Source organism: Chanos chanos, chromosome 9 (genome assembly GCF_902362185.1).
Source record: "Chanos chanos chromosome 9, fChaCha1.1, whole genome shotgun sequence".
Lineage (NCBI taxonomy): Eukaryota > Metazoa > Chordata > Actinopteri > Gonorynchiformes > Chanidae > Chanos > Chanos chanos.
Genome location: NC_044503.1, coordinates 22,447,987 through 22,474,754, shown reverse-complemented (window position 1 = coordinate 22,474,754; position 26,768 = coordinate 22,447,987). Strand labels below are relative to the sequence as shown.

The following is a 26,768-nucleotide window of genomic DNA, read 5'->3' as shown; positions in this document are numbered from 1 at the left end:
CAAGCTCAATGTTAAACAGAGGGCTTGATTATTCCGAAATGGTTCCCAATCTTCCCTCAAACACACCTTACCACACAAAACTCTCACATGTGCACACTCTCTACCAAAAGTCAAACGATACCTTGTGGCTGTGCAAAAGCAATTACATTAGCAATTAGTGCTGATATTTAGAGACCGAGGGGTCTTTCTGAATGAGTAGCATCTAAAATCTAAACATATATCTTTATAAATTAGCATTTTTACACACATCGGACAGCAATATTTAAGCTACCACATACAGAGCTTTTGCTCTACAGGTTAGCAAGAACATTCTCTGAGTTCCTCTCAGGTTTTAGTGCAACATCTTACATCAGTTCAGGGCCAAAATGTCCTTACAACAAGAAAAAGGGTCATAAAAGCAAAAAAAAGACAAATTTGGAAAAAGTGACAAAAGAATAAAAGACGAGTTTTGAAGAGCTAATTTTGAGGTTACAGGCATAAAAAAAAAATCAAAATAAGATGGGAGTCAGAAAGCAAGAGTACAATTACTGGACTTTACAGTAAAAACTAAGTCAAGATCGTGTCTGTACACTATAGTAGTCAGGAATCAGCATTTCAATGATCTATTTTGTAATAAATGGCTGGGAGATGTGTTAGACAGGATGTGAAATATTCCATTCAAACTGAGTGAGTTCATGACTACATCTATTCCAGAAACAACCAATGAAATACAGATGATTTGACAATTATAAATTTGCATCACAACTTTGTCTCCAATATTACACTCTTAAGACATTTGTCAGAATCTTCAGGCATGTGTAAGCTTGACCATATTAAAATAACCACACTCATTTGCATATAACAACACAGAAAAACAATAATTATATCATTTCCTTTGGAAAAGGCTCCTTACAAATGGTTGTTCCATCACCACATGCGTGCCAGCATTCACTTGCTCCATTTTATTACCTAAAGTCTTTGAGACGTTTTTACCAGATGTTGTCAACGGTTTGTCAATCTTGCCGCAAACAGATGGCGTGCAACATGAGTCATATCAGTAGTTTCAGTAAGGCACAGATCCTCCTCCAAAACCCTCCATATGCCATATATACGCTAACTTTCAACCGCAGCAAATATTTTTATTATTACTACTCAGGAGCCCCTTTAACCTCCCCAAGATGTCAACAGGGTTTTCTCATTGGCTGAATAGAGAGAGCAAGAATGATAATCAGATTTTTTCTTTTCTTTTCCCCTTCCTTCAAGCACATTTCAAGGTAATAAACTGAAGAAACTAAGTTTGTATTATTTTTGCTTCAGATTAACTCAGCAAAAACAAATGGCTTGTATTCTGTCGTCTTTTTGGTTGGATGGAAAAGGGTCTCTATGGACAGGATGCATTCAATTTTGGAAGATCCTAACATAAGATCTCTGAGGATGGCATCGCATTGTTAGCCAGGAGAAACACAGTAAACCACACAAATTCTTAGCTGATGAACAAATGTCCATCCATAGTATTTAAAATCAAGTTCTGTAACATTCAAAGAGCCATTTAGGAAGTGGGCCTAACCTTGTTTCCTTGGTCACCCTGTGACAATTTGTATTATAAGACATATTAAGTACGTGACCAATTTTAACAGGCATGTAACCGAATATTACACACCAAATACTGAAATATATCTTGTTTCTAAACACATGAGCAGTGCTTTAGCTTGTCCTTCGTAGCATAGTAAGGCAGGCTAATTGTAATTCTCTTCAATGTTTGGGCCAGCGCAGTGAATGCTAAGGGTTACTAAGACAGATTACAAAGCACAAAAGAAGTGAATTATTTTACATTCATTTTCTTACTCACTCTCTCACCCAGTCAGTCTTATAAATCAGTTGTAGCTCTTACAAAAACAACTGTAAACAAGCTGATACCTGTGTTTTAATGCACAAGTATCAGCAGTAATGCAAGTCCAAATCCTTCGTCAGGCGTATCGTGGTAACACTGATACATATGAAATGATGAAAGGAACCGAGCCAATCCTATTTGTAAATTACAAATTCTCATCGATTTTTAAATGTCACAATCATAAAGTATTCACATTTTCGAGCATATATTGTGATTGATGGGCATAATGTATGGGGTTGTCAAATTTTTCCTCCTGTGGTTTTGTACCCAAGGAAAGGATTCCTTGCCACCACAAACCTGAAGACTCTGACACTGATATAAAATTCCATTGCTTTTGGGAAGGGGATTAAAATTCTGTTTGTTGGAATTATGTACAAACAAAAATCAAATTTTATCAGGGCATATATTTGAACTGAACACCTAGCTCATATACTTAAGGCCATTTTACTCTTCAGCCATATATATATATAATAAAAACACAGTGCTCTTTCTTTTCAGACTGAGCGTGTTTGTGTGTGAGAACGAGTTACGGGAACGTGTATTTTATCAGAGGATGCTGGTAAAATGCCCTCACGGTTCACATGTTCTCTTGAAATGACAAAATATCCCAAGTCAAGCCTCACGGAAAATGTACTTTTCCATGCTTCGTAGTCACAGAGTGCAAAAAAAAAGGAAAGGAAAAAAAAAAAAAAAAAAAAAAAAACGCCTCTGTGAAATTTTCAACATAGTGTTCTTTTCTTTTAAAAGTACTTAGTTATTTTAATGGAAAAAGCAGTACAATAACTGAATCATTCTTGGCTAAAATATTGCGCGGGATGAGTCATAAAAAGAATGCTGTATGTTTTTTTTTTTCTTTTTTTACATTAGGTAAATGCAATGCACTGTCGGCTAATCATTAATACCCATTCGGTTACGACACTATATTGCATTTACCTTTAGTTCAATCATCTATTGCTTTAAAGACAAACAAACAAAGACATGTGACGCTAAGCAGGGCAACAAAGATTGCGTCGCTGTGCAATTTGTAGTTTCTCATTTCTCCATAGTCCACACAACAGTCTTTGCCAGCATCATCTAATCAAACTGGATGAGAATGGGAGCTTGGGGCTGGGGTGGGGTGGGGCGGGTTGGGGTTAACATTGCTTTGTCCCAATAGTCGCTTCAAGATGCAAATGCAAAAAAACAAATACAAAAAAACCAAAACAAAGACAAAAACAAACAAACAACACTCCCTCCAAAAACTAAAAATAAAATAAGCCAGCAGAAAGTTTATACTTGTTTCATTAAATAATTTACAGTACAGACCCTTTAGCCATAAAACCTTCTCTGTTAAACAGTGGAAAACCATCCATTGCTTGCTGTATTTGGAAAGGTTATGGTTACCTTCTTACGTGGGCCAAACCAGACTTTGATTCAGAAAAAAAAAAACGAAGAAGGTAAAAAAAACACAGGTTTTTTTTCTGTGATGGGACTGATGATGAATCTTCAGGCAAACTGTAGGTTAGCGATTCCTTTTCTTTTGGGATGCGGATTACTTTGTGGCACTGAATTTTTTTTATTGTATTTTGTTTTGCATGCAAGCAATTTGTGTTAGTGCATGTTCTGGATAAGAACTTTTTTTTTTTTTTTCTTTCCCCGAGTCAGTGTGCATATCTGTTTCTGCAGGGTATGCTAATTGTTGCAAAAGTGCTTGTTTGCTGTCTTACCAAGATGTATTTGCATTTAAGGATCAGGACACCTCACAGATCTTCTGCAGACATGTAGCCTGAGTGTGTGTGTATGTGTGTGTGTGTGTAAAAGTTAACCTAACATACATAGGCATTGCACTGGCCGATGAAGCAGGGCCTTCTGAGAGAACGCAGCATACGTGGAGACTTTTTCGAACAGATGAGACATCTTAACATAGCTCACAAAATCAAAAGAGGACTCCCTCTTGACGCACAATTATGGTCACACATATTGTTTGGTTTATCTCCATCTTATTCCTTAGATCTTAAAATTGTGGATTTTGAACGAGTCTTGAGAAAAGCACATTGTAAATAAAATTCATTATTATTACTAACATTATTGATGCTGCTGTGGTCAATTGTTGTCACGATGCTCCTGAGAAGCAGCGAACATTCATCCTATTACAGTTTTTTATAGTATCATTTCAAAATCAAGGTTACTCTGAAAACTTTTGGCCACTGCATGGTCAGTTACACAGCTATTTGCGCTTTATATCAAGACCCTGGGCCACAGAGAAACAACATATATTGTGTAACGTTCTTTCTACTAAGCCAACTAAAGTACACAAAAAGAGAGTCATCAGTCTGACAAATTTGACAAATGTTTAAAAATCACTAAATTGGCCAAAAAAAAGAAAAGAAAGGAAGAAAAACATCACGCTAGCGTCTATCTCTCGTGCCACGGTGCTTACAAGAGTGATGCCTGTGTTTGTTTGGCTTCAAGGATCGTGTGAGGGTCCCCGCCCTTACCCAACATGCATTGCAAAGTGTGTTAGTGTGGTGGCGTAATGTACTGCGAGCGCGGCTTCACGAGGCAAGAGGCTCCCTTCAGAGAGCAGAGGCATTGGCGCTGGAGAGAGCAAGAGAGAGAGAGAGAGCAACTTGGGTGTGGGGGGAGGTCGGTGAAATTCATCACTGTCCGTTTATCCGCAAACCATCCGCGAACTCCTCTTCATGCTGTCCCTCGGGAGTGGGGGCCCGAACCCCTATCCCTCCTGCTTCGCCCCCTGGGATGATCGTGGTCATCCCCAACGTCCCCTCCGTGCTCTCTGCCCTTGCATCCTCCTCCTCCTCTTCCTCAGGGCCTTCCTCACCCTGAACGTCGGTGAGCTCAGGATCAACCGTCTCTGCTGTGGGTTCCGGGCTGTCTTCGTCCAGCTGCACGTGAGTTCTCAATGGATCCTTGCGTTCGCCATACAGCCGTTGCTCCAACGTGAGGCCGGAGGGCGCCAAGGACTTGAAGTCAGCCTCGAAGGGCAGCGGAACACCTGCCGAGGGGCCCCCGATACCCAGGCCCAGTCCCATAGCGGCTGCAGCCCCCCGGTACACCTCCATCCCATCTGGTAGCATGGACTTGATTTTGGGCAGCCAACGTTTACGTACACGGCGGGCGTTGGTGCACATGTCGGCTGCGATCACGTTCATCTCGCTCTCTTTGAAGTTTGGTGCAAAGTTCTGACAGTAGACTATGAACGGTATGGTAGAAGGAAGAGGAGGGAGGCAAAATGTGACCTGTTAGTCACTTTAATCAGACCCAATAAGCTAATTATTCTACTCAGTCTGAAACTGTACAGCGTTTTATCCAAATGATGAAAAGACATACATCTTAGAATAAAAAACTAACAAAAAAAAAAAAAAAAAAACACGATTAAAGAGAACATTTCATGGAGAGGTCATTACTTTTTGTCTAATTGTTATTGCTAGCTGTTGTTGCTGATTGCGCTTAGCCTATTGTCTGAAGTGTCTATGTATATTATTATACTTCAGTATATCATGACATTATAACTTACGTTTCACAGCGTTTAGCACACGACTATCCAGAGGTTTGCGACTGGGATCACTAGTGGAAGAGCGGATTCCAGTCCCACAGCTGTTGGCCAGCGTGTTCCTGCATGTGCAACAACCAACCACCAGAGGGTGCAGTAGAGACCATGAGTATGAGGGGAAAAAAAGTGTCTCCTCACGCTGCACTGAATAACATGTCTACTCACGTACACCAAAATATAAAATGTCTACTTGCTCGCCATCATTTTCAGAATTAGATGACGTTTAAGGACAAATTAAGGTAAAATTTTGCGTCTCCTAGCGTTTTTCTGTCCAGTAGATTAGAGATATATCAAACAAACTAACAGTTCAGATTGTCTGCTTGTCTTTCCCAGAAAATTATACATCAAAAAGGATTATTTTTAAACTTCTCAAACAGAAAAGAACTTAGCTTCTGAAACATTTTAGACAGATTTATAGGCATTTTTGTGAGAACAACTATGATTTCAATATGCTATCTGTGTCTACCATGTCTCTTTGTACTCAAAAGTACGTGAGTACGTAACTAAGTAGATGTTAAATAAAGTGGTTTGATCTCAAAATACATTCAGTAAATGCTGCTCAGAGTTGCTTCATGACTATGAAACCTAAGGACAACCTGCAGAGGCAACTTAGTGACAAAGCCACTGCCAACTCATATGGATATGTTTAATGTTTAACTAATCGCAGGCCACAACTGCATCTAAATAATCCTAACATTCTGTCTTCATAGGAATCATTCCAACACCAGCAAAAGTGTGCCACTGACAGTTATGTTTATATTTCCAGAGAGAATACTGTAAAAGTCAAAAAAACATAAACAAAAACCCATGTGTTGTACATTGGAACTAAAGTGTTTAGAGTTGTAGTTTGGGAGAGACTGTTAACTTTTACTCAGAGTGAACTCCACTGACCTGTCGAAGAAGGTTGCAAGTAGTCGCCTGAGCAGGACTTTGTGTTTTATGCCTGCACAGAGGTGACAGTTCATCAGCTGTCCACGAGTCATAAACACACCAGTGCCTAGGACAGAGAGAACACCACATCAGCATGCACGCGCGCACACACACACACGCACACACACACGCACACAACCTGCACAAAAAACACTGCACTACACACCTGACATACACCTGAGCACTACCCTGGTGGCTTTAATATTAAAGAAATATATATATATATATACATACACACACACACACACACACACACACACACACACACAATCACACATACATACACACATAAACATATACATATATATATATAGGCCCTGGAAGTGAAGTAGGCTGAACAGATCTCTATGTGGCATTCGCAATGTCCTGTAAGTTTTATTTTAAAACGTTATGCACTAATAACCCTGGCCTATTTAACATACAACTGAGGCATGTATATGTTTGGCATGACACCAGTGTTTACGCTTAATGCCACACCTCCTCGGTATAAAGGCGTGAACATGGACAAATCGTAGGATGATTCTGACTAACTAGATAATCATCAAACAAAATACAATGACTAGCTTTAACCTGGCTACGGATCTGTGGCTTTTTTCAACACTAAAGCGCCCTAATTCCTCTGAACTGACGATAAACATCAAACCTCAACAAATAAAGGTGAGAGTGGATCAGAAAATTGCTTTTTTGTGTGTCTAGATCTCTAAAGACTTGCACGTCACATAACTTGGCTATTTCCACAGACGGTAAGTTTATTCTTCATACGTTTCCCCTATATCCAGCCTAATCTCCCCATATGCTTGTCAGTTCTGATGTAGGACTCCTCATATAAGGTCTAAGCCAGAACTGGTCTTATACAGATTCATACTAAAAAGGAATGAAAAAGTTTGACCAAGTCTACCCACCGGCTACCAATTCGAGTTTCTCCCCTGGATCTCCCTCTGTATAGAGCTTCGGGTGGCACCGATACCCTATCTGGCTGATCAGACTGGCGGGCAGCGCCACCAGGTCCCTGCGAAGCAACACGCAGGAACGGCTCTCCAGGGCCAAGGGTACAGCGGCCATCTCAGGCTTGTCCTGAACTGAAAGGAAAACAAAAACGAGGATCGTGTTCAGTGTAACTCTTTGTGTTGTGTCGTTTTGCCATTCGCTTATAAAATATTAATGGCACACATTTGTTCACTGGGTGACGTTGATTCGCCTTGAAACCAACAGACATTGAACTCTCCTAAGATCAACGGTCACTTGCATGTGTCTGGACCGTTTCTATGTCTGTTTTCTATTACTGGTTCCTTACATCTGGCTGATGGAAACAATAGGAGACCACAAATAAGATAGACAAACATAAGGAAGATGAAGCGCTCTGCTCTGTATGTCGCCTCAAGGCATGACACAGCAATGTTCCACAAGACACGTCCTGAACCTGGCTGTTTTGCGAGTACGTCAAACTTTGCTTGATGCAGTTCAATAAATGTTTAAATTTATAGATGGGGCAACCGGAGCCCTTGAAGGTTCTGGTTTCTTTGTAGTCTTCGACCTCTCCAAATTGACCTCTACAGTCTTCCTGTCAGTCACCACACACACCCACACACCCACACACCCATACACGGACACACATACACCTCTCAGATATCCCACAATGTCACCCTCTCGTGTCCTGACTCATTACAGACAGAATGGATTTCAGGAATATCTGAAACTCGACACTTTGATAAAACACTGTGCACCCATTTGCCTGCAGAGCGTACAGTATTAGTCACTGCAGAGCACCACCTCTGAAGTCTGGAGAGTCAACACATCGCTGGAGTGAACTCGGTGATGGTGTGAGAATCCTGCAGAGAAACCTGGGGCCCCAAAGAGAGCCTCTGAATAAAGCTACACTGCTACACATATGGGGTTATTCATATATATGTAGAGAAAGTCTGTGTGTGTGTGTGTGTGTGTGTGTGTGCGTGTGCATGTGCACGCGCGTGTGTGAGAGAGAGAGAGAGGGAGTGAGAGAGTGAGAGAGAGAGAGAGAGTTAAACATACAGGGTGCACATACAGGTTTATTTTTATCTATATCTATATCTATATCTATATATATATATATGTGTGTGTGTGTGTGTGTGTGTGTGGAAGGGGTGTACACACACACACACACACATATATATATATATAAACAAACACACGTGTGTGTGTGTATATATATATATATATATATATATATATATATATATATACACACACACACACACATACATACATACACACACACATATGTATGTATGTATGCATGTATGTATGTATAGGGAGGGGGGAGAATATCTATACACATATATACAGGCTGCCGATTAACATCATGGCAAGAAACATTACATTTAAATTACATGCAGAAGTGAAAATACATCTGACTTCTGTTTTCATTTTAATCACTCTTCTATGTCGGTGGGTGATGAGGAACTAACAGAGGAACCTGGCAGACGGAGGTTTGCTTTCTCCTTACAAAGACTGACTGACTTGTGAATAACTGTGTGTTGACGGTTCATTCTAATCATTAACCCCTCACGTCTTTATATAACTTTATCTTTTTTTTAGAATTTAGGAGCAATCTAATTGACCTGTTTAGACTACAACAGTTTTAATCAGGGACGAGGACAATATTGATCTGACTAAACTGTCTCGATGTTGAATTAGGCTAACATTCACATGTAGTCACAGCCATCTCATATATATTGGTAACAATGACAGCAAAATACGAAAATTACATTAAAATTAGGTTACTATCACCATATTAGGCCTTAGTTTGAAAGCATGGACTTCGACAATGAAAAAAAAAACAAAAAACAAATAGAGACTGCAGCATTTGATAGTGACATCCAAACAGGTTTTGGCGAGCCATTTAAAGGGCCGAACAGCAATGAAAGCATAATGTTATAGCATTTAAAAAAAAAAAAAACCCTGTAAGGAATAAGCAAATATATCATATCATATAAACACAAGCCCACAACACTGCATCGATTCATGCCCATCATTTAATGTAGTTGAGATGAAGGGTATGTATCGTGGTTGCAGTCTGAGACCAGAGAGGCGAAAGCTTATAATGTGAGTGTGGGTATTTGTCATTTGGCACTGACTTTTTCACCTCTGGCAGTGTTCTCAGCAGGAGAAAATCTCATTTCATACATCAAGGGGTGAATGACTGCTATAGAGGAACCTTATCTAATAGGCCCACGGTGTGTGTGCTCCTTTGAATGATTCACAGCTTTCCACTGCTGCTCCACTGCTCGACATGCCACTATTTTGCCACTGTTTTTTGCGTGCTAAATAAATTAGGTTTGCTTGGTTTTTCTCCGTTGGGCTTAGGGGCCAAAAAGCTGTAATGGTTTCAATACCAAACAGAGAGATATCCCTGTTATTCAAACGAGAGCGTAGAATATTAATGATTCAGTTATGGTTCATTTGTGAGCTTTACCATACAGCCAACATGGAGGTTATGATAAACAGAACACAACAACAGTCGTGAAAATTATCATGACAGCTCATACCAATTAATTCTAATTTAACCCAATTCACTTTAATTTACTGCAGAATTTGTTGTTAAAAAGCACGCACTGAATGTCTTTTTCCCCCAAAGGTGGTCTCAATGCCTTAAAGGTTAGCTTCTGATGAATTCTGACATTACAACAAGAGTATAAAATGGGGGGGGGGCTTTATCATTATTTCCAAGGTAGTATTTCTGCCAGTTGCTCCTCTAGTTCTGTAGTTTTTGAAAAGCAAAACGGCAAGCTCTCAACAACTTTCTGCTGAAACACATCAAACCTTTGACAAGCAGTGTCCATCTGTAGAAGAAAACTAGCTAGCTAACTAACAACACTGCTGACTTTCTGAGACTTTCAAGAAAAAATTACTTGTCAGGAGCATTTGTATAAGTCAAGAGACACATCTAACACTTGTTTCTTCATCAACCTATATTACAAAGGACAAAAGGGCTGAATTTAATTCTTTTTTCACCCCCTTAGCGATGAGAGCAGGTTACGCATCGCACTGAGAGACCTGAAATTGGCTTTCCCACACTTACTTCCATATGGGTTGGACGAGCGGCCATAAATCTGGCTGTATGCCTCCTCTGTGATCCCATCATAAGGCTCCTCCTCAAACTCCTCGTCTTCGTTCTGGTAGGAGGTGGGGCTATCTGTGGTGGGGAGGCTGGAAGCCCCTGGGCTGGAACGTTCCCCGGGCGCCATGGGATACTGCTGTGCCCCCGGCGGAAAAATAGTCGCAGCTCCAGACCCCGTGTAGAACAACGAGCTGCTCCGCACTGACCTCCCCCCTCCCTCCCCGTTGGCAGAGCTCCGTTTCTGTCCCGCCAGGCTCTGGAGGTTCAGGGGCGGCAGCTCGCACCCTTCCAGTTTGATCCGACGGGCGGGAGGAGGCACAGAGGGCGACCAGCCCGGAGGTCCGAGCATGGCCGTCTGGTTGTTGCTGGGGCTCTGGGGCTCTGAGCCCGGTTCTTCCATGGCAGCCGTCTGGGAGTCACAGTGGGGCGAACTGGCCTTGAACATGAGGTCCATTCCCCTTTCCACAATGTGCTGGATCTGGAGATATCCCGCCGTGTACATGACCACCAGTTGTTCGCTGGCCGCCATGGTGAGTTTGCCGGTGTAGCAGAATGTGAGGATCTGCTGGAAGCAGGCTGGCGTGACCGAAGACGGCAGCTCGAACTGGGCCTTGGTGCTGGTGCTGAACAGGTCTCGAAAGTACAGGCTGCTGGCGGCCAGCACGGCCCGGTGAGCTTTGAATGCTTGTCCTTTGACTAGGATAGAGACATCACAGTACTGGCCCAGGAGACGCTGCTCATTCAGCGAACCCAGCACCGTGCTGCCAAAATTGGGGATCTCCACGTGGAGCAGCTGGGACATAGCGGCCGGCTTCAGGTGTGCACGGGAGGCAGGGCTGGTGATTAGGTCATCTGGTGGCAGAGAGAGAGAGAGAGCGAGAGAGAGTGAGAGAGAGAGAAAGTGAGAGAGAGTGAGAGAGAAAGAGTGAGAGAGAGTAAAAAAGAAAAAAACACATTAGGAAAGTGAGCAAGTGGTGAGAAATTGTGAGAGTTTAAAAAGAAATACAACAACAATAAAAACAAAATGTAGGTGGGAGATAAAGCTGATACAACGTACAATAAAACACATAATAAAAAAACTATGATGCGCCTGAAAAGTCCAGTTATGATGAGGCATGTTCATGTCACAGAGAAAGAGGGGGAGAGAGAGAGAGAGAGAGAGATAGGTCACAAACAGATTAAGTCCTGTGATGATCACGAAGATCCTCTTTCAATAATTTGAATCGTTTATATTATTATACACGTTAGGAGCTGCAAGAGAAGTGTAGCAGCCTGTATGTTGCAGTGGGCAAATATTTCTATAGCAGGGAATACAGTGGAGGTTTATAACAGCGATATTGTCATTGATATTGTCACGTATGGTCAAAGTAAACTGACAAAACCTGTGCATATACCTACTACACATCTACTTGTATCAGGGATATTTTACGTTTCTACACTGACATATTCTTTAAATGGACGTTGCACCCTAAGAGGGGAAGAAGAAGACAGATCGAGGGAGGACAGCTGGACGGCACTCCAAGGTTTAGGTGAACCTTGCCATAGTTACTATTTTGTCAAACTAGCCTTCAACGACCTTGCCTCTGTAACCACGACTGGCTTTTCGCCAGTTCCTCTCTGTATTTTCATTGTACTTTTTATTTAGTGCAACAAATAAAATCAGTGTTTTGGAATTCACAAAACTGGATTCTAACTAATGTTCTGAATCAAAGCGAGACTTTGTTATATCACTAAATAAAACAAGAATAATTGTACCAAAGCTAAACATGAACTGAGAGAGTATTAGACTCACTAATATGGACTTAGACCAAAACCATAGATTAAAATCAGCTAATTTTCTTCAGAAAAGTAAAAAAAAAAAAAAAAGAAAGCGAGAAATAAACATAACCAACATTGCAAATAACTTTCACATTAAAACCAAAAAAAAAAAAAAAATCAATACCTAACACTGATAAATACATTTCAATATTTAATCAGAATTGTAGTCTTGCAGTTAAAGAGCAAAACACTACAGTCATTAAAGATTTAGTTTTTTTTAAAACCGCACTGCAACAGGAAATGCATGGTAGATTCACTTTACGCTACCACCACTGACAATTCAGAGTGAGAAACACAATTACATTTGTTCTCCTTATGCGACACTTTGTCAACTGTTTGCTTTGTGCCTTGCTCACAAATTCCACTATCAACAATTGCTACAGAGGATTTCCAGGAACCCTAACTGAAAATTTGCCACCCTTTCAACAACCACACGCTCGCACGCACACACACACACACATACTCCCAAAAACCGCCACTACTCCATCAGAGTCCTGACCTGCTCTGTACGCAGTCCTCGAGCAAGATCACAGGGTGGACAGAAACGTGGAGCTGTCGTGCTTTTCGTATCAGTAAATGAATGGAGCATGGGAGGAGAAAGAGAGAGAGAGAGGGAGGGGGGGGATAGGGAGAGAGAGAGGGAGAGTGCTCTTGCTTTCTTTCTCTCTTTTTCAGGCTCTCCCTACAGTCTCTCTTTCTTTTTTTCCTTCATTTTTTTTTTTTTCTTTTTGGCCAAATTCAACAAGTGTTGCTGCAGCTGGGGAGAACACATCAGTGGTGGAAGGAAGGAGGAGGGGGTGGACAAGAGATTTCTGCGTGCAATCAATGCAGCATCTATATGTCGCAAAGAAGGAGAGAGAGAGAGCAAGAGAAAGAGAGAGAGAGAGAGTAAGAGGGTGGAGGGAGGGAGGGAAAGAGGGGAGGAGGGAAGAGAAACCAGGCTTCAGTTACAGACAGAGACAGAGTGAGAGGGAGACAGCCGAGCGCAAGGGGGGGGGGGGGGGTGTGGAGAGAGAGGGAGGATGTGTGAGACGAAGAGAAAGTCATCTGAGGACAGCACAAGCAAAGAAAAGCAACTGTGCTCAAGCACCTTCAACTACCTCTACACCCAGACCGCAGCCAAACAGACATGGAATAAAAAGGCAGACGGAACACAAAGGCACACTGACAGACATAAATAAAGAGCTCCTAACACATACTGCAGAGAAGAGATACTGCATTTGAACTCACTCTGAATGTTTGCATTCGATGCAAGAGCACTGGCATCGCTTTAAATGTCGTCCTATAAGGAAGAGTATTTTGCATGCGCACACTGAGAAAACTCGCGAGGAATGAGACACAATTATGTTTCACTCGACAGTATAGTTGTTAACATCCGACACAGCAAAAATTTTCATTTCAGTCATGGATAGGGGGTGATGTGTATGGGTCATTTTAGTCCTGTCATCTCACGTACAGGCACAGGGAAGCTTCTGTCTGGCATGTTGAAAGAAAAAGAAGAAGAAGAAGAAAAAAAAATCTGAGTATAGTTATATCTCGACTACAGTCCAATGCTCCCAGAGATGTTCACAAACACACTGACAGACAGACAGACTAACATTTTTTTTTAAAGAAAGCCACAGGTGAGAAACAAAGATCTGTGACTTATGTCAGAGTGTGCTTGCGGGGTTCTTTTTCTTTTCTTCCTTTTCCGTGTGACTTTTGTCTGAGCTTGTCATCCTTGAGTTTCCTGAAGGCCAGTGGCACATTCAAATGGAATTCACTTCACTTTCTGGTCCTCTTTTCCGATGAAGTATAATATGACAATCTGGCTGTCAGGTACTTCGCTTTTTTCCCCTCCTCTGTCTCTCTATCCTAGAACTACAACATCACCTAAAACAAGAGTAAACAACATTTCTACAAGTATAAACAACTGACACGGGCCTCGATGAGATGAAAAATGTTGGCACACTAATTTCTTTCTGTCTTTTTTTTTATTGAGTATTGAGTAGTAATTTGGATGCAGCTGAGGTTACAGAGACGTTAGTAAAGACAACACAGTCTGACAAATAGGATGCAAATCGAGAAACATACACAAAAAACACACAAACATCTCTCCACTGTTAACACAAGGCGGGGGGTGGGGGGGGCATGTGAACCATTTGCATTGCTTCTCATATAGGATGAGGAATTGAATGTGGCATTAAATTAGCCTATGTAAATTGTGATGCACTGAAACCTTCTCCTGTTGGTTCTACACTGCTGAGAGACGCTGAGAGACTTCAGACATAGTCTTTATATGAGCCTCTCTGTGCCTAGCTCCGAATCTGTCCAAGTGATTCAAATATTTCTCCAATGCACCTCTTTTTCTTCCATAAGTGAAGAGTTCTCTAAAAAAAATATTATTTGCCAGTAACTTGTTTCTTTAAATCCTGTGAAATAGTATGACTGAAGTCATCATAAATGTCTGCTACTCTCTAAAAGGTGATGTAAAAATGACACTAATTTCTGTGAAAACTGTTCTCTCTGAACTGGTCTGAAAACATAGAACCAAAAACCAAGTCAGACAGTGAGACAGTCCGGTCCAAACAGCAGAAACACAGACACACGTTCTTGGTGGCGGCTGCGTGTCTCGAAACGAGAGAGAGAGGGAGAGAGGAAGAGAGAAGGAGGGAGGGAGAGAGAGAGGAGAGGAGGGAGAGAGAGAACAAGCATGAGCACCATGGCCCAAGGCTACCTCACCCCGCTCTGCCAGCCACGCGTGCTCCTCCCTCACTTCATACCATTCCAGTCCCGCGGCTCTCGTTGTCTCTCCGCCAATTAACGCACAGCCCTGCAATGCAGTGCAGAGCTCCTACCAGGGTACAGAGTCTACGGACATGCATGTACGTGCTAGCCAGGAGACAGGCATAATGTCGAGTGAGGCCAAGAGAACTGCGCACAGCCGCACATATGCCATGCACGTACACACACACACACACACACACACTAAATATAGACTTTGCACGTCTCTGATAACAAATCTAAAGAAATGAACTCATTCAACCTGGTGCATGAATCCTCAAAGGACCCCAGCTTTTAAAACTTTTTTTTGTCTATACAGCACTGTCATGAGGTGTCTTGTTGTGAAAGTACCACTTAACAGTAAAGTAATCAAACCACGATAAGACAAGGGAACCTATAGACCTAGCACAGATAATACTGGTGGAATACTTGGAACAGAATCATATCTTCTAAGAAAAGTGAAATCAAGGGTAAAGTGTCAGGAAAATGTGTATTTCACACAAAATGAAAATTATGAGATCTTACTAAGAAAAGTAAATGCCTATATAAACTACAGATTATGGTAACCGTTTCAGAGGCCATAACCATAAGTTCTAAGAACACTCTATAAAGAATTAAAAAAAAATTCTTCAGGTTAAGAAGAAAGAAACAAACAAACAAAAAAAACCCTAAAAAAGTATTTATCTGCAAACATGCTCAAATCAACTTACTGCAATGCACAACGTGTCTACATGTCCTGACTGACCTGAATTGCATTATCCTCTCTACAAACAATCCACCTTTATAAATATTCACGCACTGCAGTTGTTCTCATGTCTGAGACCACAGACACAACATATTCCATCCACGTTGAGATGGCAGAGCTCCCTGGCAACAGGCCTACCAATCGGGACAGCGGGCCCTGCCTCACACTGTCTGAGGAACATTCTGGGATGCACAGCTGAGGCACTAGAGAGGAGAGAAGCATTTAGTGTTTAAATCTCTTGCTGGAGAGCTCTGAAATTCAGTCGCCCCCCACCCACCCCTCTGAATGCCCAATAAACTTGTACGGAAAGATTCCTACTGAGATTAACATGGGAATTTGGCTCAAGTTCATATGAAATATAAGATAGCTATTACAAACAAGAGTGTCTTTCATCCAAAATATTTGTCTTTTTGGTTTTTTTTCATCTTCTTCACAGTAGGAAAGACTTTGATATATGCATAAAGCAAAGCTTGTATCAAAAAATCAAAACAAACGTGAAAAAAATTGTGGCTTTAATATACACAAGTGACAACGCAAACACTGGCAGTCATTTTGTCTCTGTTTTCTCTTTGACTGACGCAGCACTGAAGTAGAGCACACTCTTTGAAACGAGAGATTCTGCAGATAAAGACAGACAAAGAATGGGCTTTTGGCACTTCTGAGTCTTATTTTGATCACTTCCAGATCAGTCTCTATACTCTCACCACTTGGCTGAGCTAGAAATAATAAAAGTTAATCAAGCTGGAGCTGTCTAAACTGGTAACCACACAGCAGCACAACACTCAAACAAACACACAGTCTGTTCTGTGATGGTATGATCGAGAGATCCATTGAGAGTGAGTAAGACACATGACCAGTAGGCCTACTCTAAGCATGTATTGCTAGCATGTGAAGCTAAAGAAGCGAATAGATTTATTTTGTTTAAGAGGGTTTCATACAGAAGTTGATCTAGATTCTCAACTTCAAACCAAACCTCAAAGATCGTGAGTTAAAAAGAAAGTCGGGGAAAAGAAAACAAGTAAACATTGTTCCATTTCCTCTGATGTAGATTTCCTAACTAATGACCTTTACATGAAAATGCGCTAAACCCACAGCTGGTATAAGGTATTATTACAAACAAAATAGCCAAGGGATGAATTTTAAAGAATGTTATTGAGTTATAAACTGCACACAGTGACAGTACCATGTTGTCCAGTAAAAGTGCTAGTCATAGCACCAGCTTTGTATCTCCATAAACAGGAGTTAAAGCCTAATTCAAAATGAATCAGGTATAGTTTGAACTGTTGTGCTTATAGTAAATGCATCTTTAATGTGACACATAATCCCGATACAGATTTTTAAACAGAAGACAGCAAGTATGTATTGTGCTAGTTCTGCAGAAGTTATAGGCAGGATCGCAGCTGGAGCGCTAAGTCACTGGCTATGCTAATGGACTGGCGTAGGCACAGAAGGTAAACAAACAAACACTAGCAGAAACAACCGTGTCTGCTATCGACTCTGACAGCATGACACCAGCCCTCTTAAGAGCGAAAACCAGAACCATGTAGCATCCCAGAAAAATACATAAATAAATAAATGAAATAAATAAAAATACAAATAAATAAAAAGCAGTAGGGGTTCTGGTGTTTGCATATGCTAATCTAGCACCTAATAGCAGAGAACTGACCACTTCTGGGGATATGCTAATTAAGCTCAATGGCAAATGTAGTGTCTAACCTCAGTTGTGTTTCGATGGGTATCCGAGGCTGTCTGCTGACACAAAGTGAAATGGAATTTTAATTATAACTGAAGCTGGGCCTCTGAGAACACTGTTACGTTTTTTGTTTGTTTGTTTTTTATAAATCAGTCTTCAGATAATGGCATTTGGTAACATGCTAATCAAAACAGTCAATAGGATTCCACTAGTGAAATGGTCTATGAAGTACACTGCTTGTACTGCACACTGTCAGGCATCAAAACTTTGCCAGGCTTCAAAACTTTACACATCATCAGAGAGCCTGAAGTAAGCATGTGGTTTTCCAGTCTGCAGGAGCATGTGGTGGAGGAAAAGTCTGTGTGTTGGAAAGTAACAGAGAGGAGAGGAGTGTTTATGTGTACGATGACTTGTGTTTGTAGTACTCTGAAAAGTCAGAAGAATACATTAACTGGCTTTGAATCCCCTGGCCCGATCTAGTTCTTTGACTCAGGAGAAGAATGAGAGGAGCAGTAGGCCTGGCAGTTCGCTATATCCTTATTCTAACACTTTCATTCCTCGCTTTCTACTCTCATCCTCCACATAAGTTCCTTCTATCAAACCAGTGGTTTGTGTTCTTGTTTTCTGCAGTTCTTCTTGTGTATCCCTTGGCGAACAGTTGAAAAATGATGACATGATAAGAAAGTTGGCGTTATTGGTTGGCGAAGGGGGTTTCACATGGCGACTCATAACAATTCTACTATTGCTTTTCAACGGTGTCAGTGATGGAAAATCACAACTGATAGACCACAGAACAACTGCTGATGACAGGTTTCAAGACATTTCAAAAGCTCATGACATTTTGAGTGTTGGCCCTAACAGATGTAGTTTTTGAGAACTGATGGCAGTGGCTAGCAAAATGATGGATCAAAGTAGCAGTTTCATAAAACCACTTCTTGTTACCTGATCCTAACACCATCCAAGCTCTGACTAAGTTTCACTGTTGACTTTAACACCCCTTATGATGAAGTAGTGTTTCGCTTATTTATCTATTGATTTTTCTTTCCTCTGTTAACCAATTGTGGATTTTTTTGGTCAGAATTGGCATTTACTATTTAGCATGAGTGGAATAGCCCTTGCTGGTGTAACCTTAGCCTCTGACAATGGAAAAACGTGCTGTTAAACTATGACACAACACAAGCCATCTACACCCTTTCTAACTTGGTCAAAGGACATTATTTGTCCAATTACTGTCATGTACCACATGCACTGAATATATGAATGCTGTCCTCCTTTGACCAAAATGTCAATGAAATACTGAAATATCAGCCTCCATATGTACACACACACACACACGTTTGGTACAATGGGTCTCTAAATCTGTATGTTCTGTAGTAACATATGTAAAATCAAAAGTTTTTACTAGGCCCAAGGCAGTCCACTGGAAATAAACACAAACTGGCAAATGCACAACAACTGTAAATCGTATAGACCAAACTCATTAGTACAAAATAATGTCTAGTCATAATGTTCACTGGTGCAGAGAATGAATTTTGTTAAACAACTTGAACCCTGGTGATGAATGGAACTAGCCAGGGACTGAAGTAGCGACTGAATGGAGCAGAGAATGCCACAAACATGTGCGTGGGACAGGGCGTACTGAGAACGACCACCGTGTCTGTCCCCAACAAGGTCCATAACAAAGGAATCAAGGATAAAGAAAAAAGGAAAGAAAATAAAATAAATCAGCTTGTATAGCACTTCTAGAACATCCTGCTCAAAAATAATATAGTCATGAGACATCTGTGCTTGTGACAGTTACACAAGGAACCCCTCTTTAAACACATATGGACTGATGTTTTTAATCTGACTTCCTCATATAGGTTTATACATATAAATTTAAGAAACAGCACAACTCCCTGATTTGTGTCTGCAGTTCCTGAATACCTCTAATAGAATTACAAGGAAAACAATTACTTGAACTCTCTGAGGCACTCACAGACTCAGGGATCCAGCTGAGTATGTGTTCACTCCATTGGTCACGTACTACTGCTCTTTCATGAAGGATCAAGTCAATCATTGTTATTAAAAACCTTCATTCTTACACATACTAAATGTGAGGTTTGAAAAGATTTTAGATGTTAATAGACAACCAAAGTTAGGGTAAGATGCTAAGACAGGTCTGCATGTAAAAAACAAATTAATCCTAAAAAAAAAAAAAAAAAAGGCCTGACATGGCCTCATTCTGAATGGGCGAATGGGGCATTTTTGGCAGCTTCACGCGTCCTTTGACTGCATTTATTGGTAACAATTCAACTTTATGCCCCGTGCCATAAAGCTTATATGAATGCATCAAATGCAGAATGACGCCAATTACAATAGCTGTGTAAGGTCAAAACCATAGCATGAGATTATGACAGTTATATCAGATTACCACTACACATGCACGGTGACCTGTTTGCTTCTTAAATAAAGACATACACAGCGATAGGATTTCAGTTTTCCTAACACGTCCACTTCGAGGGCAGTAGCAAGGAGACTTGCTCTTGCCTTTTTGTGGAGAAAAAGAATTGCCAATCGAATGTCATCTCATAAACCTATGTGCCTAAATCTTCACAAAGGCAGCCCATGATCATGCCAGCTTTCTTTAATATCTTAACTTGAGTTTGAGCATAGCTCCAGTCAGATGGGTCAACATCAAAATTCCCCTCACAGGAAGTTTTGGCAATGTGGTTAGGTACACCCCCTCAATGACATTAGTCAAGAAATGACTCAATGGGGTTCTGCTCTGCTGTCTAACGTAAGACTGACAGAAAAAAAATTATAAGTAAATATTTAAACACCACTGACATAAGTCAATCCTAAATACTATATTGACAAAATATTATCAACTCAAAATGACATTTGGCTATGCAGGACTGCAAAACAGGAGAACTTTAATAGCTTCTAAAACGTTTATACATAGAACTTGATTCTTAAATTAACCAGTTCTTGCCAGGGAACAACTGTTTTGTTCAGTTTCAGACTGTTCCCAGTCAGCAGACGTCAGATCCGTCCAGTCAGATGAGAAGTTTAATAATCTTAAGGGTACTACAGCTCACGTTCTCATCAAGTCTAAAACAGGCGCAGTTACGAGCGTTTGTGATGCGTTTATGATACGTTTACGTAGGTTTTTATGATGAGGACTCCTGAACGAGTCAGGAGAGACATGCTATGGAGAGAAATTCCAAGGGGGGGGGGGGGGGGGGGGGGGTGTAGACGGTTTGAGATTCCAGGATTTTTCCACCCTCCTGAAGCTGCAGCAGAGACCTGGCATAACACATTCATTGCACATACAGTGCAGAAGTGTGTAAAGACAGACTCAGCCAAACAAACTCAAAAATCTAAACTTTAGCTACAGTGGACAACTTCCAAAACAATGGCCGCTGACAACGTAAACAGCTTGTTTACTAGTTTGTTGTGACTTTAACAACACCGCTAGACCAGCTGATTTGATAACTGAATGAACAATTCTCAGGGCTACTTTGACCAGGTACTTGCTAATTTTGGTCATTTTGGAGCAACGATTATCATAATACTATCTACTTCATTTCAGCTAATTATATGCTTTTATTATGGGGATTCTGTGATTTCATCAGTGTTTGCTTACAGTGTTTATTTCAGTCAGAGTTGTCTTTGCTATTTTGTGGTTTTACACACATAGGGCTATAATAAGAGAGTTTAAATAAAAAAAGGAAACTTCTTGTGGATCTGACTCGTGATTGTGATGGTAACTGACAAGTGAAAACAATTTAACATTCCTTTATTCAAGGTTACAAAGTGGAAGGAGCAAACATGCACATGTCCTAAATCACACATGCACACTCAGTGAGTCTCTTCCTCAGTAACAGAGCCAAACAGAAACAAAATCCCTCTCCCTCTCTCTCTCTCTCTCTCTCACACACACACACACACAGACCCGTGCTCACTGTATCTCCCTCTGACACACAACACAGCCCCACAGAAATTCAATCACACACACAGGCGCGTGAACACACACACACACACACACACACACACACACACACAAACTGGCGTGACATCCATACCATGTGATCATGCCAGGCATTATGCCAAAGGCCAACTATGTCACTTACCAGAAATCTCACAAAAAGCAAGGGGAGGAGGGGAAAGGAGAAAAAAAAGGCCTTTAATTTTGCAAGAACTCCAATCAAATCACTTAACACACACACACACACACACACACACACACACAAAATAAGAATCTTGTTCAGTTAGCATTGTGCTTCTTTAGCCTTGGTGAAAGAACACAACACTCCAAACTTAGTTTGATGTTTCCAGATCCACAATCTGTGTTTATTCCCCAGTTCTTAGAAAGAGCACTTATGAGCAAACACACCTTCAACAGTTACATTTCAACCCCTGCCATACACCTTCCCACTCCTTTTAACTATAGATATGAACCAAGCGCACACACACACACACACACTTTTCGTTCTTTTTTTTTTTCTCCCGCCAGCCCCCGTCTTTCCGCGTAACCAACCCGAGTAAACAGAAATATGGAAAGAAAACATATTCCAAGAGGAGCATATGGGGACAGATAAGACTCTGTTTAGCCAACAAAGGGAAATGAAGTCAACATGCTCTACAACCACCTACAGCCTCATTCCTAACTCGACATGTCATGGTTGCCTGTTTAACCAGTTCTTATGTACAGAAATGGACATAGACATGAATTGCATGTACACAGTATACCAGTCCACTCCGAGTACTACAGACACGGGTGTATCTCTTAGCATAGTCCACATAGTGATGGATACATGGTTGCTATAAATACTGATCTAGTGGGTACACTGTAACTGTAAACAACATAAACTATGTTATATAGTCTAGCGGACCATGTCCTTAACTTGGAGCTCGGGGGGGCAGGTGTCAAATAGGTTGCTATGATACCTTCCATTAAGGCTAAACTGTCAGACTGACCAACTGGCCAAAATGTGGTGGCGGCGGTGGGGTGAAGAGAGAGAGAGAGAGAGAGAGAGAGAGAGAGAGAGACAGGGAGGAGAAATTAGGGGGAAGCTGGGGGGGGGGGGGGTCCTGAAACACATAGGGGTGGTGTATAAATTGGTCTAATTCCTGGTCATAAAAAAGTCTTTCTTCTGAATAAGATTTCTGACAGTCAGAGAGCAAATTAATAACATTCAAGTCCACGCTGATTTCTGTTTTTTTTTTTTTCTTTTCTTTTCTTTTCTTTTTTTTGTGGAGTCCCAGGTCCTCAGACAAGCAAATGAGCAGAGGGTGAAGCTAATAAGATTCCAGTAAACACACACACACATTCACACACACGTAATACTTCATGAGAACTGCCCCCCTGGAGATTGTAGAGGACATACAGGACAGAGATATCTCTAATGGTGGACTAGTGTTAAAAATGACATGTGCCTACCATAAAAGCCTTGGTCCTTACATTCACACTGTTATGAAACTTTGACGTCTATTTCCAGTGAGACGGCCTTCCAGGCAAACAGCAGTGAGGGGAGCATGTCGTGGAAGAGCAAAGTCTGTAGGACTCGCCTGCAGGTCTTGTGGAGTTGTGATTATTGATCTGGGAGAGGCACTCTTTTAAGGGAATGATAGCTGGGAGAGCTCAGACTAAGAGGCCTACAGTGGGGGGGTTTTGTGGAGGGGGGGAGCTAGAGAGAGGGGGGGTGGTGGTGGTGTGGGTGTGTGTGTGTGTGTGTGTGGGGGGGGGGGGGGGGGGTTAAGCATGCCGAGCAAACCTGACAAGTCCCTGAGCCCCCCCCACCCCCCCCTTCTCAGAGTGCCCACCTCTCCCCCACCCCACCCCCCGTGTCGGAATGTGTGGTGGTGCAGGGTCTATGGAGGGCAATCCGGGACACAGCACAAAAATACAGCTGTTGAGCATCGTCAGAGACTTTGGCAGCCCGCCAACTCAAGGACGGAGCTGTTGAGGGCTCGCATTGAGTGAGAGAGAGAGAGTAAGAGAGAGAGAGAGAGAGAGAGAGAGAGAGAACACACATCCTTGTGAGTCTGTGTGAAAACACAGGAGGGGAGGGAGGGAGGGCAATTGAGCAGTGTGCGGCACGGCTAAGGACCAGAGATCTCGTTCGGAGAATAAGGCTAAACCAGATTATTTTTCATGAGTGGCTGCTTACATATAAGATCCAACTTTGAGTGCTAAAAACCAAAAAAAAAAAAGGTTTCTTTAAAATCTCTGTCTTTAATCCTGTGCTTAAATACCTATAGGTGGAACAGTGTTGAGAAACCAAACTGGAGTCAACAAATTGCTGCTGTCCACATCTAGCTAGTGTGATGTAACAGCTGGAATAGATTTCACAGTGGTGTGTACCCACTGAATAGAGAGCCCTGTGGGTCTCCAGGCCTGGATGTTTGGCTATATCAGCTAAGCAGTGCATAGGATATAAACCAACTCTATTTTGGAAAGGGTGAGGGGTTGGGTGGGTTCGTTCTGACACAGGAAATGCCATGAAACACATGTGAGATTCATAGGAAAAGAGGCATTGTGCATAGTCACATGTCATAAGATCCAGACTGTAGCAGGCTAGTCATGAAGTTCCATAAAGCAATACACAACCTTTCTCTGTTCTCTCCGACCACTCGACTTCCTTTCACCATATGAGTCACAGAGCCTAAGAGAGGTTACAGAGAAATAAACAGCTCTAATATACAACCAAAAGGCTGTAAGAGATTCTGAGTGTCAGAGTTTAAAAGAAAAAAAAAACTTGTATGTGGGCCAACACAGTCTAATGGACAAAACAAGAAAAGATTATGCATGAAAAAGAGGAGATGCCAGTTGACACGGCATAGTCATTTTAACGTTTAACATTAAGGTGTTTTCTTCTCCTTTTTTAAAATTGTTATTGCGGTTCAACGGATTTTTCTCCGTTATCTTCCGCTCAGTCTAAGTCAATCCAATAGGCCTGTCGACAAAGATGCTGAATTTACAATGCAGTGACAGCAATTAAAAAAAAAAAAGAATAAAAACTTATGATGAATCCCTAAAATCAATGATTTCCGAGATACCAAGTATTAATGCTCTTGCTCTGTGAAAGCTCGAGGAAGAAGGGATTCAGTTTGTGAAATCAAGACAAGACAGACAGATAAGTCATATGTGAAAATTCAAGAGTGATAAACATAACGCTTTGGAAAGTTCATGTACGAAACTGCTTGTATCGTTGTGGACAGTGTTCGTGCATGAAATCGGGTTTTTAGATGTTAATTAAGTCCGCGTGTGAAACTTTTCTCCCGATGACCTATGAAAATTTCATCGGTTACAAATTTTGACGGTTTCTTTTTTTTCCTCCTTTCCTTTTTGGCAGCGTGCATAAAAAAACTCAAATTCCCCATGCGAAAGTTTCTGTATGCCCACTCAGTGATACATAACCAATTTCCAAGAATGTTTCTGACTTTGCACCTTTGACCTGTCACCCCGACAACAGCCTGTACACATAAAGGCACATTTATAGTGAAAGGACATCTTAGCATCCTCGGATTTTTCAAACAAATAGTTCCATGCGCTAAAAAAGCATGGCTTACTTATCATTCAAAGGCATAAGGACTATGTGCCACAAGGTAGCTCATTGCTGAAGAAAATCAAACCGTTTCGTATAGGTGAGCGAAGTGTGAGAGATTTTGAATTGCGATCGCACAAACTGTTTTTAAAAGTACACATATAGGCTACGTGTTATCGTGCGGACACATGCCCCATCCGACTGAAGAGTAGGGTCGCATTTTTGGTCAGCTACGGTTTGCTCTAATAGTGACGCAACGAACAATTTAATGTCATATCACACATTACACACTGTAAAGTATCAACTAATAAAAAGTAGCGTTCTCAGCCAACTTCAACTGCCCATAAAAACCGTGGCCTAAAAAATGACGCTGCCATGAAGCTGCCGACATTCCTTCACTGCCGAGTTTTATTTTTGGAATTAAGTTGCACTATCAAATCAATGTCAGGACTCGGGGTGTATACAATCAAAAGCGTAACGCAAACGAAACAGCTCTAAGTAATAGGTCTCACCATTTCCAGGAATGTTATTACAGCCTCTTTGTGACACCGCCAGTACTGTACACTATATGATAAATATTAATATAAGTACTTAAACGAGGAAAGATGGCAACCATATGCGTCATACAATCAAGCGTTAAAGGTAGCAAATAAGATATTTACCCAGTATGTCTCTCCTCCATAAAAAAGGAGTTCCCGGTTGATACAGTGCTATTTTTCTCGGATGCAAAGTTTGCAGGGTCCTTATTTGCCCAGGCCCCCGCTTCACCTCGTTTGCTCGCTCGCTCCCTACTATGCTCGTTCAGTCCACATCTCTCTCTCTCTCTCTCTCTCTCTCTCTCTCTCACTCAGCTGCGTGCCTTTTTCCAAGTCCAGGAAGTGATTGCGGCTCACATGGACGACGACTGAATTGCGCTCAGCCTGACATCACTCTTAAATCGGTAAAGGAGTTTTTAAAGAAACAGACGATACGTTTATGCGCCGATGAACTATCTGTACTCTGTAAGCTCTCAAACAAAGCGCTTCCGATGTACGGAGATAACACCTTGTTACGGATATTCTTTGCAGCTCCATCATAAATCCTCCCTCCTCGTTACCTTTGAACTCGCCTAGGAATTGTTCTTAAATACCGCAATACCACACGCATATGTGGCCCGATAATTTAAACAATAGCGCGTGTAATAGAATGCTACCAACTTGCATGTGCATGTTTAGAATGAACATCATAAAAGAATTTCGCTTCGCGGTATTACGATATTTTAAGGCAAAGTACAACCATAGAATGACAAACATAAAGAGCTTTCTTTTGTGATAATGAAAAGTTTCCAGAGCAAGCAGTTTAAGTATGCTCGTGGATAATCGGGCAAGGAAGTAGTCTGTCTTTCGTATTTAGTAGGCTAAATGTATATGCACAACTGGTTGGCACTCCAGGGAATTAAATGTAACTGACTCCTTTTTTTTTTTTTTTTTTTATAAGCTAAGGCCAGTGCACAACAACGGCGACACATCACGTATTCAAAGTAGTCCCCGGTCATTTTATTCGCTTGTTAATAGTAAACGGATCCTATGTAACGTCAGTGTAGCTCGTTAGTGTAAACGCATTATGGTAACGCAATTGGTCAAGTGATTACTTGGTAATTTTCCAACATGTCACATAAAGAAGCTGTGCATCGTCACTTCTCTATAATATATACATATGTATATAATATGTGTATAATGTATATGTATTTAATATCCGTATAATATGTGTGTGTGTGTGTGTGTATGTA

The 26,768-nt window shown here is 41.3% G+C and overlaps 1 protein-coding gene across 2 annotated transcripts; it reads right to left on the bottom strand.

Moving 5' to 3' along the window:
- Positions 1–2,589: 2,589 nt before the first annotated feature.
- On the bottom strand, positions 2,590–25,832 carry nacc2 (NACC family member 2). 2 transcript variants are annotated; one of them, XM_030784020.1, is made up of 6 exons: positions 25,663–25,832; positions 10,411–11,301; positions 7,256–7,432; positions 6,315–6,420; positions 5,388–5,485; positions 2,590–5,063 (listed from the first exon to the last, which is right to left on the bottom strand). In XM_030784020.1, exons 2-6 carry the CDS (start codon positions 11,249–11,251, stop codon positions 4,510–4,512), a joined length of 1,776 nt encoding a protein of 591 aa, XP_030639880.1. In that variant the 5' UTR covers positions 11,252–11,301; positions 25,663–25,832; the 3' UTR covers positions 2,590–4,509. The 2 variants fall into 2 exon arrangements, with proteins under 2 accessions (XP_030639880.1, XP_030639881.1); XM_030784021.1 differs by lacking the exon at positions 25,663–25,832 and adding an exon at positions 14,989–15,036.
- Between the last annotated feature and the right edge of the window lie 936 nt (positions 25,833–26,768).

What these genes read in the sequence shown, in the direction of transcription:
- nacc2 (XM_030784020.1), bottom strand. Translation starts at nt 11,251, where the DNA reads ATGTCCCAGCTGCTCCACGTGGAGATCCCCAATTTTGGCAGCACGGTG. An exon ending in CTCGTCCAACCCATATGGAA is followed by an intron (nt 7,433 to 10,410) that starts GTAAGTGTGGGA and finishes TTTTCCTTTCAG; the next exon opens with TTCAGGACAAGCCTGAGATG. An exon ending in GAAACTCGAATTGGTAGCCG is followed by an intron (nt 6,421 to 7,255) that starts GTGGGTAGACTT and finishes TCTCTGTCCTAG; the next exon opens with GCACTGGTGTGTTTATGACT.